The sequence below is a fragment of the Mustela nigripes genome, chromosome 13 (genome assembly GCF_022355385.1).
Source record: "Mustela nigripes isolate SB6536 chromosome 13, MUSNIG.SB6536, whole genome shotgun sequence".
In the NCBI taxonomy this organism is placed as follows: domain Eukaryota; kingdom Metazoa; phylum Chordata; class Mammalia; order Carnivora; family Mustelidae; genus Mustela; species Mustela nigripes.
Genome location: NC_081569.1, coordinates 144,349,744 through 144,361,556, shown reverse-complemented (window position 1 = coordinate 144,361,556; position 11,813 = coordinate 144,349,744). Strand labels below are relative to the sequence as shown.

The following is an 11,813-nucleotide window of genomic DNA, read 5'->3' as shown; positions in this document are numbered from 1 at the left end:
CCTCCAGCAAGCTTTCCCTGACCCCCGCGGAGCCCCGCCCCCGCCCGCGGCCCCGCCCCGCCCCGCCCCGCCCCGCCCCGCCCCGCCCCTTGTGGAGCGCCCCAGCTCAGCTGGCGGGGTGGTTCGAGCCCGGTTCCCAGACCGGGTCGGGACACCTCTGGGGACGACCCATCCCTCCGAGGAGGCTGTGCGGGGCCCCAGCACTTTTTGCAGCGGGACGTACGGGGCGCCTCGGGGGTCAGGGAAAGCTTCCTGGAGGCGGTGGTCTTCATTCTTGGCAGTGGAGGTAGGGTTGTGGCGTGAGGAGGCAGCAGCGGGATCTGGCAGAGCACTGGGGAGCCTCTCCAGCCGGGCTTCCTTCCGAGGGCACCTCCGCTGCCCAGCACGCAGGCAGGCTGCGCCCCCCCAGCCCTCTCCTCCCGCCCTTCCCCCGGCCACCGGCGAGAGCAGGACCACGTGACTCCCTGGGCACCGCGCATAGAGCAAGTTCCCGAGGAATGTCTGTGGCCAGAGAGAAGCAGCTCCGTGGTTCGGGCCCCTCGCCTTCTGCGCAGCGGTCCGGCTGCCCCCAGCGCGTTGCCGGGTGCTGGAGTGTCTCCCCGCCTTCCGGACGAGACTGCCCTCCTGCCTCGCTGACAGCACACGTGGTCCAGATGTTTGATGCTCCCCTTCCCGGCCGCCCCTGGGCTGGCAGCCCCCTGTCCACTCCAAGGCCCTTCCTCTCCTAGCTCTCACTTGCACCGTTGGCTCCAAGGGGACAGGGAATTCATGTCCCTGGGATGGGCCCAGGTTGGCAGTGCTGGCCTGGGACCGAAGCGGGGGTCAGCTGAGGGATGGTGGAGGTCGCTGCCTCCTTGGCATTGACTTTGGGTGGCGATGTCTGATGATGGCTGTGCAGCCCCCAGGGGGCTGGGGCTGGGCTGGGGGCAGTGGGTGGGCACGGGGGTTTGGGGCACACAGCGGCCATGTGGCATGTGGCCACCATTCTCTCTCCCCGAGCTCGAGTGCAGTAGCCTGTCAGTGCGGCTCCACCAGTGGGTGGTGGTGGCCCAAGAGAGCCAGGGCAGGCAAGAGGCAGTGGTGGGCCCCGGCTCGGGGAGCTGAGGCAGTGTCCCTTCAGGGGCTGTAGGACACAGGGCTGGGCCATGCGTGATGCAGAGGGACACCCGCAGCCATCCTTGGCCGGGGGAGGCATGGCAGCCAGACAGACCGGAGGCAGGTCACCCCCCCCCCCCCGCCCAAGAAGGTTAACCAGGCCTAGGACCCAACTAGCTGGTCTGGGGCTCCTGGGGGTGGGTCTGGCTGGGCCTCACTGGGCCTCTCTGGCCCGTCCCTTAGCATCCTGCCTTGGCCGGACCAAAGGGTCTGACAGACATTTTGATTTCGAGCTGGGAAGGTCCCCGAGATTTGCAGGAGGTGACACTTATCCTGAAGGAGGCAGGAGGCACAACGGGCACTTGGCAGGCTGGGGGTGGGGGAGCAGGCCTTCTCTGGAGTGTGTCCTGGGTGGGTGGCCGGCCCTGCGGTGGCCAGACTGCAGGCAGGCCCAGGCTTGCCTCCTGGGGTTGGTGCCTCCCAACGGCCTCCCAGGCAGCCCGACCTTCCCCTTGGAAACAAAGGCCCCTGCCAGTCTCCAGGGCCTTCTGCTTCCCGCAGAGCTCAGACTGATTTGTCCAGCGCCCCTTGGACCAGCACATGGGCCTCTGGCCGTGAAGCCCCTCTGCTTGGAATGCCCTTCCCTCGGGGGCCTCTGTGGCTGGTAGAGTGTCACCTCTTCCAGGAAGTCCTCCCACTTCTGCGGCCCCAGCTGCACGTTGTGTGTGCCTGGCGTTCAGGTCCATGTCTACTTCAAGGCCTGCACAGAGCCCCAAGGGTGGGGCCTGCAGCTCTCCGGGGTCTTATGGCTGACCCAATGGCTGAGAGCAGATGGCCTAAAGGTGCTGGCAATGGGTGGCCATAGGGCAGATCCTCAGGGCCCTGGGTCCAGCCCCACTGGCAGAGACCCCTTGGGGAGGAGGCAGGACCAGGTGGAGTGGCCACTGATCATGTCCACTCGAGCCCCAGGATGGGAGCCCACCCTGTCTAGTGGTGTCCGGCTGGCAGGATTCTAGGCTTCTCACACACTGTGCGTGTTGGAACCCCACAAATGCCCCTCCTGGCTCCCCTGGTGGGCCTGGACCAGCCCGGCCTCGCACTGCCTCCTCCATACACTGACCGCTGCCTGGAGCCCTGGGAGCCCATGGCAGGGTGGTGCCCTGGCTCGGGGAGCAGGATGATGGAGACAAGCCACAGACAACAGGCCGACAGGATGCACGAGAGACAGCCCCAGACAGAAGCTGGGGGGGGCGGGGTCATCCCCTGTCCAGTCACCATCACTACATCACCATGTCCGGCAGGGCGATGCCCCCCACCCGGCTGGGGCACTCCCACTCCAGCCGCTCCTGGTGCCTGTGTACTCAGGAGGCTGGCCTGCCCCTCCTGTCTTCTTGTCTGTCTCCACTGGCCTGAGGAAGCTTCAGCATTGAAAGCCTGACCTCTGCTCCCCCTGCCCTGCCCGTCCTGCCCCTCCCCATGCCCCACACGGTGCTGCCTACACTTGGTGACAGCGTACATCTCTTGCAGCTCCTTGAGTCCAGCCTGCCCCAGGCGGCAGCTCACACCGGGCCTCGGATGCTTTTCTACCATGTGCTGTGATTTTCCGCCCTACCCCTGGAGAGGATCAGGCTGTCAGTGACCTCCCTCCCTAACCTGCTGCAGCTCCCCACTCTTGATGGGCTTAAGCCTTGGTGGGCTGCCCGGGTAGGGACTGGTGCAGTGGGTCTGTCTGGCTGGCCCAGGTTCACAGGGCACTTGCACGCATGCTAGAAGCCCTCTGGCCACCCCTGACCACTGCCCCGCATCTTTCAGAATGGCACTCAGAAGTCATGGGACTTCATGAAGACACATGACAGGTGAGAGCCCAGCCTGGCCCTGCTGCTGAGGAAGCCCTGACTGGTACCCCTGGGATGCTGGGGCTCAGGGGCCGGGAGTCCCCCCACCCCTGCCTTGCTACCTCCCTCTGGGTGCACCCATGTTTTTGATGCACCCGTGCTCTCTGGGTGTCCCCTTCTGGCTCCTGGCTCAGGCTGCCTGGACCGTAGTGGCAGCTGGGCCCTCTTGGACCTGGAAGAGGCTGTCTGGGTGCCCTCGTCCTCCCCTGAGCAGCAGGCTGTGGGCTGGACAGCAGGAGGCACGAGGGGTGTGGCCAGTAGGCAGCCAGCCAGCGGGGGCCACATGTCCCGTCAGTCAGCCGGCCTCAGCTGCTGCCACCCCCAACCTGCCTAGCATGTCCTTCCCCACCCCTGTGCCCTCTTCTGCCTGTGTCCTGGCCTGACTGTGGGGCCTTGGCATGCTCTGGCCCTGCCTGGGCCTCAGTGTTCCCATCTGAGTAAGGGACCAATTTCCCCCGACTGCTGGGGGGAGGAGGTGGGCTGGGCATGCTGGGAACAGGGGCCCGGGGAGGTGAGGTGAGGGTGTTGCTTCTGTGTCTCCCCCCCCCCCCCACAGTGTGGCCATTCTCATGTTCAACTCTTCCCAGCAGAGCCTGGTGTTGGTGAAGCAGTTCCGGCCAGGTGAGGCATGCGGGAGTGGGCTCTGGGGGGAGGGGAGAGGCCCCTGGGGCCCTAGGGTCAGAATGTAGATGGGGGAGGGGCAGACTAAAGCCCGTTGCTGGGGGTCTAGCTTCTACTACACAGCTGTGACCGTGCTCTGGCCTTCCCCAACCAGCTGTGTATGCGGGCGAGGTGGAGCGCCACTTCCCAGGGTCCCTGGCAGCGGTGGACCACGACGGAGCCCGGGAGCTGCCTGTGGCTCTGCCTGGCTCAGCGGGGGTCACGTATGAGCTGTGTGCGGGCCTCGTGGACCAGCCTGGGCTGTCGCTGGAGGAAGTGGCCTGCGCAGAGGCTTGGGAGGAGTGCGGCTACCGCCTGTCTCCCTCCGAGCTGCGCCGGGTCGCCACCTACAAGTGAGTGGGGTTGGACGTCTTGTCGGCACCGCCTGCGGGAGGGGATGAGCTGACAGGCAGTGAGCGCCCCGTCCCTGGGGGCGTGCAAGCAGCGCTCTTCTTCCTTGTTTTTCAACATGGAGGGGGGGGAAGGTTGGACAGAGAAGGCCCTCAGGTTGGGGTCCAGGCTGGAACCCAGGGCTCACAGGGGCAGCTCTGGGGCACATGAGCCCCCGCCCTTCGGCCCCTAGCCACTTGGGGCCAGCTCCCGGTGGCAGCTGCTACCCACTGACGACTGAGCCTCTACTTCCTGTGGTGGGATTAGGCGCCGGTGGGGGGTGGTGGGAGGCGGAGTCACAGATCTGCTGTCAGCGGCTCAAAAATGAGGCTGGGGGGCAGGGGCTCTGGCATGGCTGGGGAGGGAAGGGGCTGTGGCCTGGAGCTGAGACTGCAGGCCTGTCCCCACCAAAGCCCAGGTGTCCCCCACCATGTTTCAGGACGAGACGTTAGGGTGAAGCCTGCCCACGTGCTGCCCCTTGGATGCCCTCACAGGTCCCTGAGCCTGGTAAAACGTGGGAGCAGGAGGACAGCCCCCTGCACGGCACTGAGCATGGCGCCCCGCAGCCTTCTTTCCAGGGGCAGGTGCCTGTGCCCTCGGGGAGGGGGCCGGTGGGGAGCTCTGCTTCGCAGCCTGGAGCAGGGGGGTCTCTCAGTGCTGGGTCCAGGCCCTGTGCCTCAGCTGCCCAAGGGCTTTGTCAGGGTAGCTCCCTGGGCTGGGGGCTGGGGGGCTGGGGCCGATCTCCAGGCCAAGGAAGGGACGGAGCCAGGGCTTGGAGCCCCCACGTGTGCCACTGGCTGCCAAGTGGTTGAGCTTGGTGGTCTGAGGGCCAGGCCTGCTGTCCACAGGTAATCTTGCTGCCGGTGGCCGGAGCACGGGGCTGGTGGGGTGGGGGACCCGTGGAGGAGCGGCTTTCCTCCGCCTTTCCTCAAGCAGGGTCTCGGGGCTCTAGCCTGATCTCAAGGGTGCTGGGGAGCCCAGGAGGACTCTGGGCAGCAAACAGCCTGGGAAGACTTGCATTTTGCAGACAAGGTGTGCCTGTGGGAGGTAGGGCTGAAGGGGCTGGAGTAGAGGTCGGGGCAGGCGTCCCTGGGGGCAGGACAGACAGCAGATGCTTCCTCTCGGAGCCAAGGAGAGCCGGGGGCTCCCCTGCCCGTCACAGGGGACAAGGCCCAGGCATTCCTCCGTGATCGCCCAGTGGAGGGCGGGGCTGGGTGTGTTCTTCTTGCCCCGGGTCGGCGTCTGTACCGGTCTCCTGCACGGGCCGGCGGAAGCTGTGCCTGGAAGCCCCACAGACTGGTGCTTCCGTCAAAGGTGCAGGCCGCAGCCCCTGCCGGAAACCGGCCATCAGGAGGGACCGTGTCAGCGGGTGAGGCCCGACTGGTTGGGGTGCCCCCTCCTGGGCAGGGGGGCGCAGAAGCCCCCCTGCGTGCTGGGCCGCCAGCGGGAGCAGCCCCCACCCTGCAGGTCTCTGGGCGGCCTCAGACACCCTCGGGTCCCCGTCTCCCGACGCGCACTCTTGCTTGACTCCCCTGCGGTCCTGGGCTGCAGACCGGCCTGCCCCCTCCCGGCTGCCCACGCCGCCTGCCTCGGCACTGCACCTGGGTGCCTGTCCCCCTCCTGGTGGCTGGCAGCCCCCTATGGCCACCAGCCACCTAGGGAGGGGCTCCCTCTCACCCCCCCACACCCCTGCTGCCTCCGCAGGAGCCGTCCCCAGCCTGGAACTGGCATCCTAGCGAGGCTGGTGTTGGGGGCCGTCTGAGCCTGGGCCACACGGTTGCCACATGGGTCCTGGCTTCCAGCAAGCCCGGGGCCCTGGGTGCCGACTGGGTCTGTGCTGGGAAGGGAGGCCCTGCACGAGGGAGCTGCAGCCCGCGCTGCAGAGATCTCTGGCTTTACAAGCTCACAGTTGCCGTGGGGGTGCTGTCTGCTTCCTGGGAATGGAGCCTGGTGCTCAGGGGCTGGCCACACGGGTCAGGGTGTGGACTGGGGCCGTGGGCTCATCTGGGGCTCAGGGTCCCCTTCCCAGCTCATGTGATTGTGGCAGAATCCAGCTCCTCGTCGCTGTGTGGCTGAGTGAGGGCCCCGTTTCCCTGCTGGCTGTTGGCCGGGGACCATGGTCCACTCCCTGAGGCCACCTGCAGGCCTGGACCACGTGGCCCCCTCATGTGGCAGCTTGCTTGGTTTACAAGGCCCACAGGACAGCGTCTCTGACAACTAAGCCTTCACTGAAGAGCTCACCTAATTAGGTCAGGCCCACCAGGATAATCTCTCAAGCTGGAAGTCAGCTGATGAACGCTCTCAGTTACGTGGGCGGAGTCCTTCCACCTTTGCCACACGACATGAGAGCCACAGAAGTGAGAGTCACCATGAGGCCGGGGTTCTGCCACCCTTGGGGGTGGCAGGAACCTGACGGGGGTGCGGGGGGGTGCATATCCTGGAGCTCTGCCTATCAGACGGGTCTCCCGGGCAGGGGTGGCTGGAGGAGGGCCGGAAGGGCCAGGGCGGCCCGTGAGGCCCGTGTGGCTGGTTCCGCAGAGGCCGTCTCAACCCGCAGGTCTGGTGTGGGACTCACTGGCTCCAGCCAGACTATGTTCTACGCAGAGGTGACGGATGCCCAGCGGGACGGCCCGGGCGGGGGCCTGGCGGAGGAGGGTGAGCTCATAGAGGTCGTGCACCTGCCCCTGGACGGTGCCCGCTCCTTCGCGGATGACCCAGCTGTCCCCAAGACCCTCGGCGTCATCTTCGGCATCTCGTGGTTCTTCAGCCATGTGGCCCCTGGCCTGCGTCCCCAGTGAGACTCCAGGGGCCCAAGACCAAGGCTAGTTCTGGCCACTTGGCCTGCAGACGAAAATAAAGGCTTGTGTGGCTCTAGCCTGTGTCTGCTGGCTCCGAGCTGTGACCGGGGTGGGCTGGGGTGGGGGGTGGAGGGACAGTGGCTCTTTCCCAGATGGGCCCTGGGGGTGGGTGTGCGCTCCACGAGAGCCTCTCACTCCACTGAGAAACCTCTGGCTGCGGCGGGGCAGGGGTGGCTGTGGGCGGCTGGTGGTGGGCAGGGCGCTAAGGTCCGGCCTTAGGCGGGGTCCCAGGGAGAGACAGGGAGGGTGGTGCCTGGCCAGGCTACCTGCTGGGGCAGGTGAGGTGGGGCTGGGGGTTCAGCTGGGCTAAGCGCTCAGGCAAGACTGCGTGGTGGGCCACGGGGCAGCCGTATAGCTGTAGGGGTGGTGGCCGGGCCGGCCGTCAGGAGGAGGGACAGAAGTGCCTGCTGTGCGTTCTTGAGGGTACACGCTCCCGGCTCCGGGGCTGGGTTCCTTCTCCGGGAGCCCAAAGCCAGAGCCGCTCTGGATCTGGTCTCTTGCCCCCAGCAGCCCTGGCATGCCCTGGACTGTTGGGAGTTAGTGCCCGGATATCGCTCTGCTTGCCAACCAGTGTGGGCCTGTGAGGCCGAAGGACCCCCGCCACGCGTGCCAGCCTGTCTTGCGGGTCAGGCACTACAGGAGCTGCCTCTGTGGCCCTTAAACACTTGGGGTCACAGGAGTGCTTGGTGCCCACTCAGCTCCACACCCAGTAAGGCCTCCACAGGCAGTGGGTGGGTTGGAACCATTGTAGAGGGGGTGCGGGGATCTCGGGCATTTGCAGGATGGGGGCCCGGCCTGAGGGCTGCGGAAGCTCCCGGAGAAGGGCCAGCCTGACCTGTCCCCTGAGCCCTCCCAGCTCTCCAGTTAGACCCATGGACAATGCTGTGGGTGAAGAGTTGTGGTGGTTTGGAGAGGGCAAGATGTCCGGGGCCGTGACTGTCATAGGTGGGAACTGGAGTGACCAGGAGCTCGGCTGCAGACCCCACTTAGTGCCCTGAGCTGCTGCGTCCCCTGGGACCGGGCCTCAGTCCGGCATCGAGGCGCATGCTGGGGAGGGCCATGCCTTTGCCTCTCACTGAGACCCCATTGTCAAGTGTGGGCACCTCATGTGGGCTGAGGTCTACTTGCCTCCCTGAAATCCCCCTGCTCTGGCCCCAGGCTGACCCCATGCAGGCAGGTGTTTGCTCCTGAGCATGCTTGGGGGTGGGGGGGGTGTCCCTCCCTTCCTGCTGGCCTGGGGAGGGCTTAGGGCTCAGGCAGGTTGGGACCGGCACAGTGCAGACCGCCCCTGGGCCTGGCGGTGGAGGCTGCCCGCAGAGGCGGTACCCAAGGGGCGCACTCAAGCAGCACCACCTGTATGCAAATGCTGTCTGGGACTCAGGTGGGGCCTCCCGGGAGCCCGGCCAGGTGAGGGACGTGCCACCGAGGAGGGGACCTCGTGCCTGCGGCCTGTGCCCAAGGGGCTGTCAGGGCTGGGCTGTGGTGGGGTCCCGAGCAGCGCTGCCCCACCCTGTCCAGAGCCGTCCAGAGACCAAGTCACAGGGCCGGGACTCCGCCCAGCCTAGAACCAAGCCACCCCGCCTCCCCTGCTCGCGGCCCGCCTGGTGCCCGCCTCTAGAGCTCTGTCCTTCTTGGCCGACCTGCAGGCATTGCCCACAGCCTCAGAGCGGCCCTGGCAGGTATGGGAGGCTCTGTGTGCCATGGGGAGCAAGCCGGAGGCGCCGAGCCGGCAGGGTGGGGGGTGAGGGACAGAGCGCCCGGCCCCGGGTGCGGTCCAGCCCCGTCATTCTGCTCTGCAGTCCGACGGGGCAGGTCCACAGGCGCTGCTGCTGGGCCTAATGGAGCTGGCAGCGATTTCCCGGCACTGGGGGCTGGGGGGGGGGGCTTGTAACCGGAAACTCCCCTCCCTGGCCGCTATATTTAGCACCACAGATCGCAGGCGGGCGGAAGCACAGCTCATTCCAGAGCCAAGCCAGCGCTGTCCAAACCCCAGCAGCCGGCACCCCAGCCTGGTCCTGAAGGGCCCCTGCCAGCTTGGGGGCCTCCACCCTATCTCGGCCTTGTCTAGCGCCCAGCTCGGAACATCCTGAGAGCCCCTCTTACTGGGGAACTCGGAGAGGGAGCCCCCAGCCTAGGGGGCGGGTGGACCTGGGTGGGAGATGGGTGTTGGGATCCAGCGGGCCCCAGAGCAGGGATGGGGGTCTTCCTGGAAGAGGCAGAGCAACCTGGCCCAGCACAGGCAGAAGTAGGAGCCCGAGCCCCCATCAGATCCCCAGCCCTCCAGCCCAAGAGCTACAGAAATCCCTATGGGGGGACCCCAAAGGGGAGGACCCAGCTGCTCTGGGCCAGGGGGACCCAGGTCCTGCTCCCAAAAGGCCTGGAGGGAAGCAGATGGGGTCAGGCCACTGTCTCCCTAGCTTTGCAGGGCAGGTGGGGGGCACTCTGTACCCCCAAGCGGGGCTAGCCAGCAGGAAGGGCCCGGGGGGAGGCTGCCTCCTTGGACAGGCTGAGCTTGAATCCTGAGATGGAGTGAGCACCCCTCACCGCTACCTCCAGGCCGAGGCCGCTCTGAGTGGGCAGAGCCGCTGCTGAAACACGGCAGCTTCTGCAACCCGCGGCACAGCCAGTCTCTGGGCTGTTCTTCCCGCCCACAGCTGGCCACGGCAGGAAGCTTCGGGGGTGGTTGAAGGGGGGGCACACAGGGAATTGTTCTCTGGACCCCGCCTCTCGCTTCGCTAGGAATTCCCCCTGCTCGGTCCCAGGTCCCCCTGCTGCCAGGCCCTGGCTGGGTCACTGGCCCCTCTCACTTGCACTGTGGTGACCTGTGGCCTCCCTGCCCTGACCTCATCCCCTGCTGCCCCTCTCCCTGCCGCCAGGGAGCTCGGGGAAAACATAGGTCACTGCTGTGCAGCCCGGCCCGGCCCAGTTGCTCTCTGTGCTTCCCTTGGTCTTAGCATGAAGACCCATGGAGAGGCCCCGTGCGGCCCCACACTCATTCCCACCTTAGCCTCGCCTAGGCCTGCCCCTCCCCTGCTTGGCCTCTGCCACTGTGTTTCTCACAGGCCTTCACAGGGGTCAGGCCTCCTAACCCCGGGGGCGTTTGCATGTGCCCTTCCCAGCCCGTCACCTGGCTGACGCTCGCCTGCCCTTGGGTCTTAGCAGGCCCCCGTGCGGTTCGCCCTGCCTGCCTCGCTCTTACAGTTTGTCGTTCTAGCTCTGTTTACCCTTGGACTGGGGGCCCCTCAAGGGTTCACCATTAGGCTGAATGCCGGGCAGAGGCACCCAGGGCTTCCCTGGAGAGTGGGGTAGTGGGCTTGGACAGGGATGAGCCCTGATCCCCGGGAGCTCTGTATGTGTGTGTGTGTTGGGGGTCTCCTGGCTTGGGGCCTGGAGTACATGGCGGCCTGCTTCTGGGCGGGGGAGAGAAGGAGGCATCCCCACAGTGACACCCCGCGGCCGTGGTCGCATATGGAAGGCTCTGAACACGGCTTGCCTTCTCTTATTTGGCCGCCTTGGCTAGCGTCCTGCCCCTTCACCCCGGCTGACAGAGGGGCTCAGGCAGGGAGGGACGGGTGTCGGAGCAGAGCCGGGCCCATCTCTTCGTGGCCCTCAGCGGCCCCCCGGTGCCTGGATCCTGGAGGCACTGCTTGCGGGCAGCGGCCTACACCCCGTGTGCGGGTGCGCGCTCAGGACATCCGGGCCCCTTGGCGACTTGGCCGCACAGCCTGTGAGAAAGAGCTCCTACCCCCTTCTTCGGAGCCGCTTCTCCCAGGAAGCCTTCCGTGCCTCACCCTGCCCCCCGCTGCCGCCAGTCGCGGCAGCTCCGAGCTGCAGGCAGGGACTGCACTCCTAGCACCCAGTCCCTAGCCAAGGGGCCACGACAGACTCGCCCAGTTGTCGTGGGGGTGGGGCCGGACCCCTGCGGACCTCGGGATCCCGACCCGATGTTTGCAGACGAGGAGCCCTTGGAGTTGACCGCGGGTGGGGGTGGGGGGCGGCGCGAGGTTACCCCGGCAGAGGGCAGCATGGTGATGGGGGGGGGGGCGTGGGCACCTGGTGACCGGGACAGCAGGAGGAGCCTCTTTGGGGAGCTCCCACCTGGTCCTTTGAGCGAGCACCGCCGCCTTTTATTCTCCGCTCGCTCCCCCGCGTCCCCGCCCAAGCCCCGTCTGCGGCCCGGGCGTTCCGCGAGAGCGTGGCCGGCTCAGCCCCGCGCCAGCGCCGACCCGGCACCCAGCTCGCGCCGCGGAGCATCTGTTGCCGGGCGGCGGGCGGGCAGGGGTGTGGGCGCCGAGCAGCGCCCCCTGCGGCCGGCGCGGAGGCCGTGGGGGCGGGGCGGGGGGGCCTTCCCCGGGGAGGGGTCCTAGGCCGCGCCCACCCCGCGTGGGGGCACGGCCCTGATTTGTGCCGGAGGCGGCTTCTCCCCCGGGACGGCGGGGAGCGGCGGCGGCGCACTGATGGGAGGGGACCTCGGCGGTGACCTCAGGGGCGCCCCACCCCCGGCTGCCGACACCCGGCGGGGCGCGCGCGAGGGGAGGCCGCTCGGCCGCGCCGGCCCCCGCACACCGGCTGGGGCGGGGGCGTGGCGGAACCCCCGCCGCCCGGGGCCCCGGCGGAGCGCGCGCCGGATCCGGGCGCGGGCAGGAGCGCCCTCCGCCGCCTTTAAAGCCCGGCGCCCCCGGCCCCCCAGCCCCACCCCGCGGCGCGGCCCCGCCCCCTCATGCATATGCAGGTGCGCGGGTGACGAATGGGCGAGCGAGCTGTCAGTCTCGTCCCGAACTTGTTGGCTGCGGGCGCCGGGAGCGCGGGCGCGCAGAGCCGAGGCCGGGACCCGCCGCCGCCGCCGCCGGTGCCGCCGCCGCCGCCGCCGCCGCGAGGGAGGGAGCCGGGGGGGAGAGCGGCCGCCTGCGAGCCC

General features: G+C 67.7%; 3 protein-coding genes across 14 annotated transcripts in view; 2 read left to right on the top strand and 1 right to left on the bottom strand.

Annotated features, from left to right (window-relative positions):
* The window catches only part of NUDT14 (nudix hydrolase 14), a 7,581-nt gene extending 667 nt beyond the window's left edge, over positions 1-6,914 (top strand). The window contains exons 2-6 of one of the 8 annotated variants that reach the window (XR_009399249.1): positions 2,908-2,951; positions 3,547-3,611; positions 3,766-4,003; positions 6,233-6,397; positions 6,645-6,734. Coding sequence is in view for 5 of the 8 variants with exons in the window: in XM_059374161.1 (XP_059230144.1) it covers positions 2,908-2,951; positions 3,547-3,611; positions 3,766-4,003; positions 6,598-6,838 (588 nt within the window). In the remaining 3 variants the exon portion in view is untranslated. The other 7 variants (XR_009399248.1, XR_009399250.1, XM_059374162.1 and 4 more) reach the window with 7 other exon arrangements.
* The window catches only part of PACS2 (phosphofurin acidic cluster sorting protein 2), a 214,643-nt gene that overhangs the window by 135,284 nt on the left and 67,546 nt on the right, over positions 1-11,813 (bottom strand). The window lies entirely within an intron of this gene.
* JAG2 (jagged canonical Notch ligand 2) overlaps positions 1-11,813 on the top strand; it is a 109,192-nt gene that overhangs the window by 58,180 nt on the left and 39,199 nt on the right. The gene's annotated exons all lie outside the window — the stretch shown is intronic.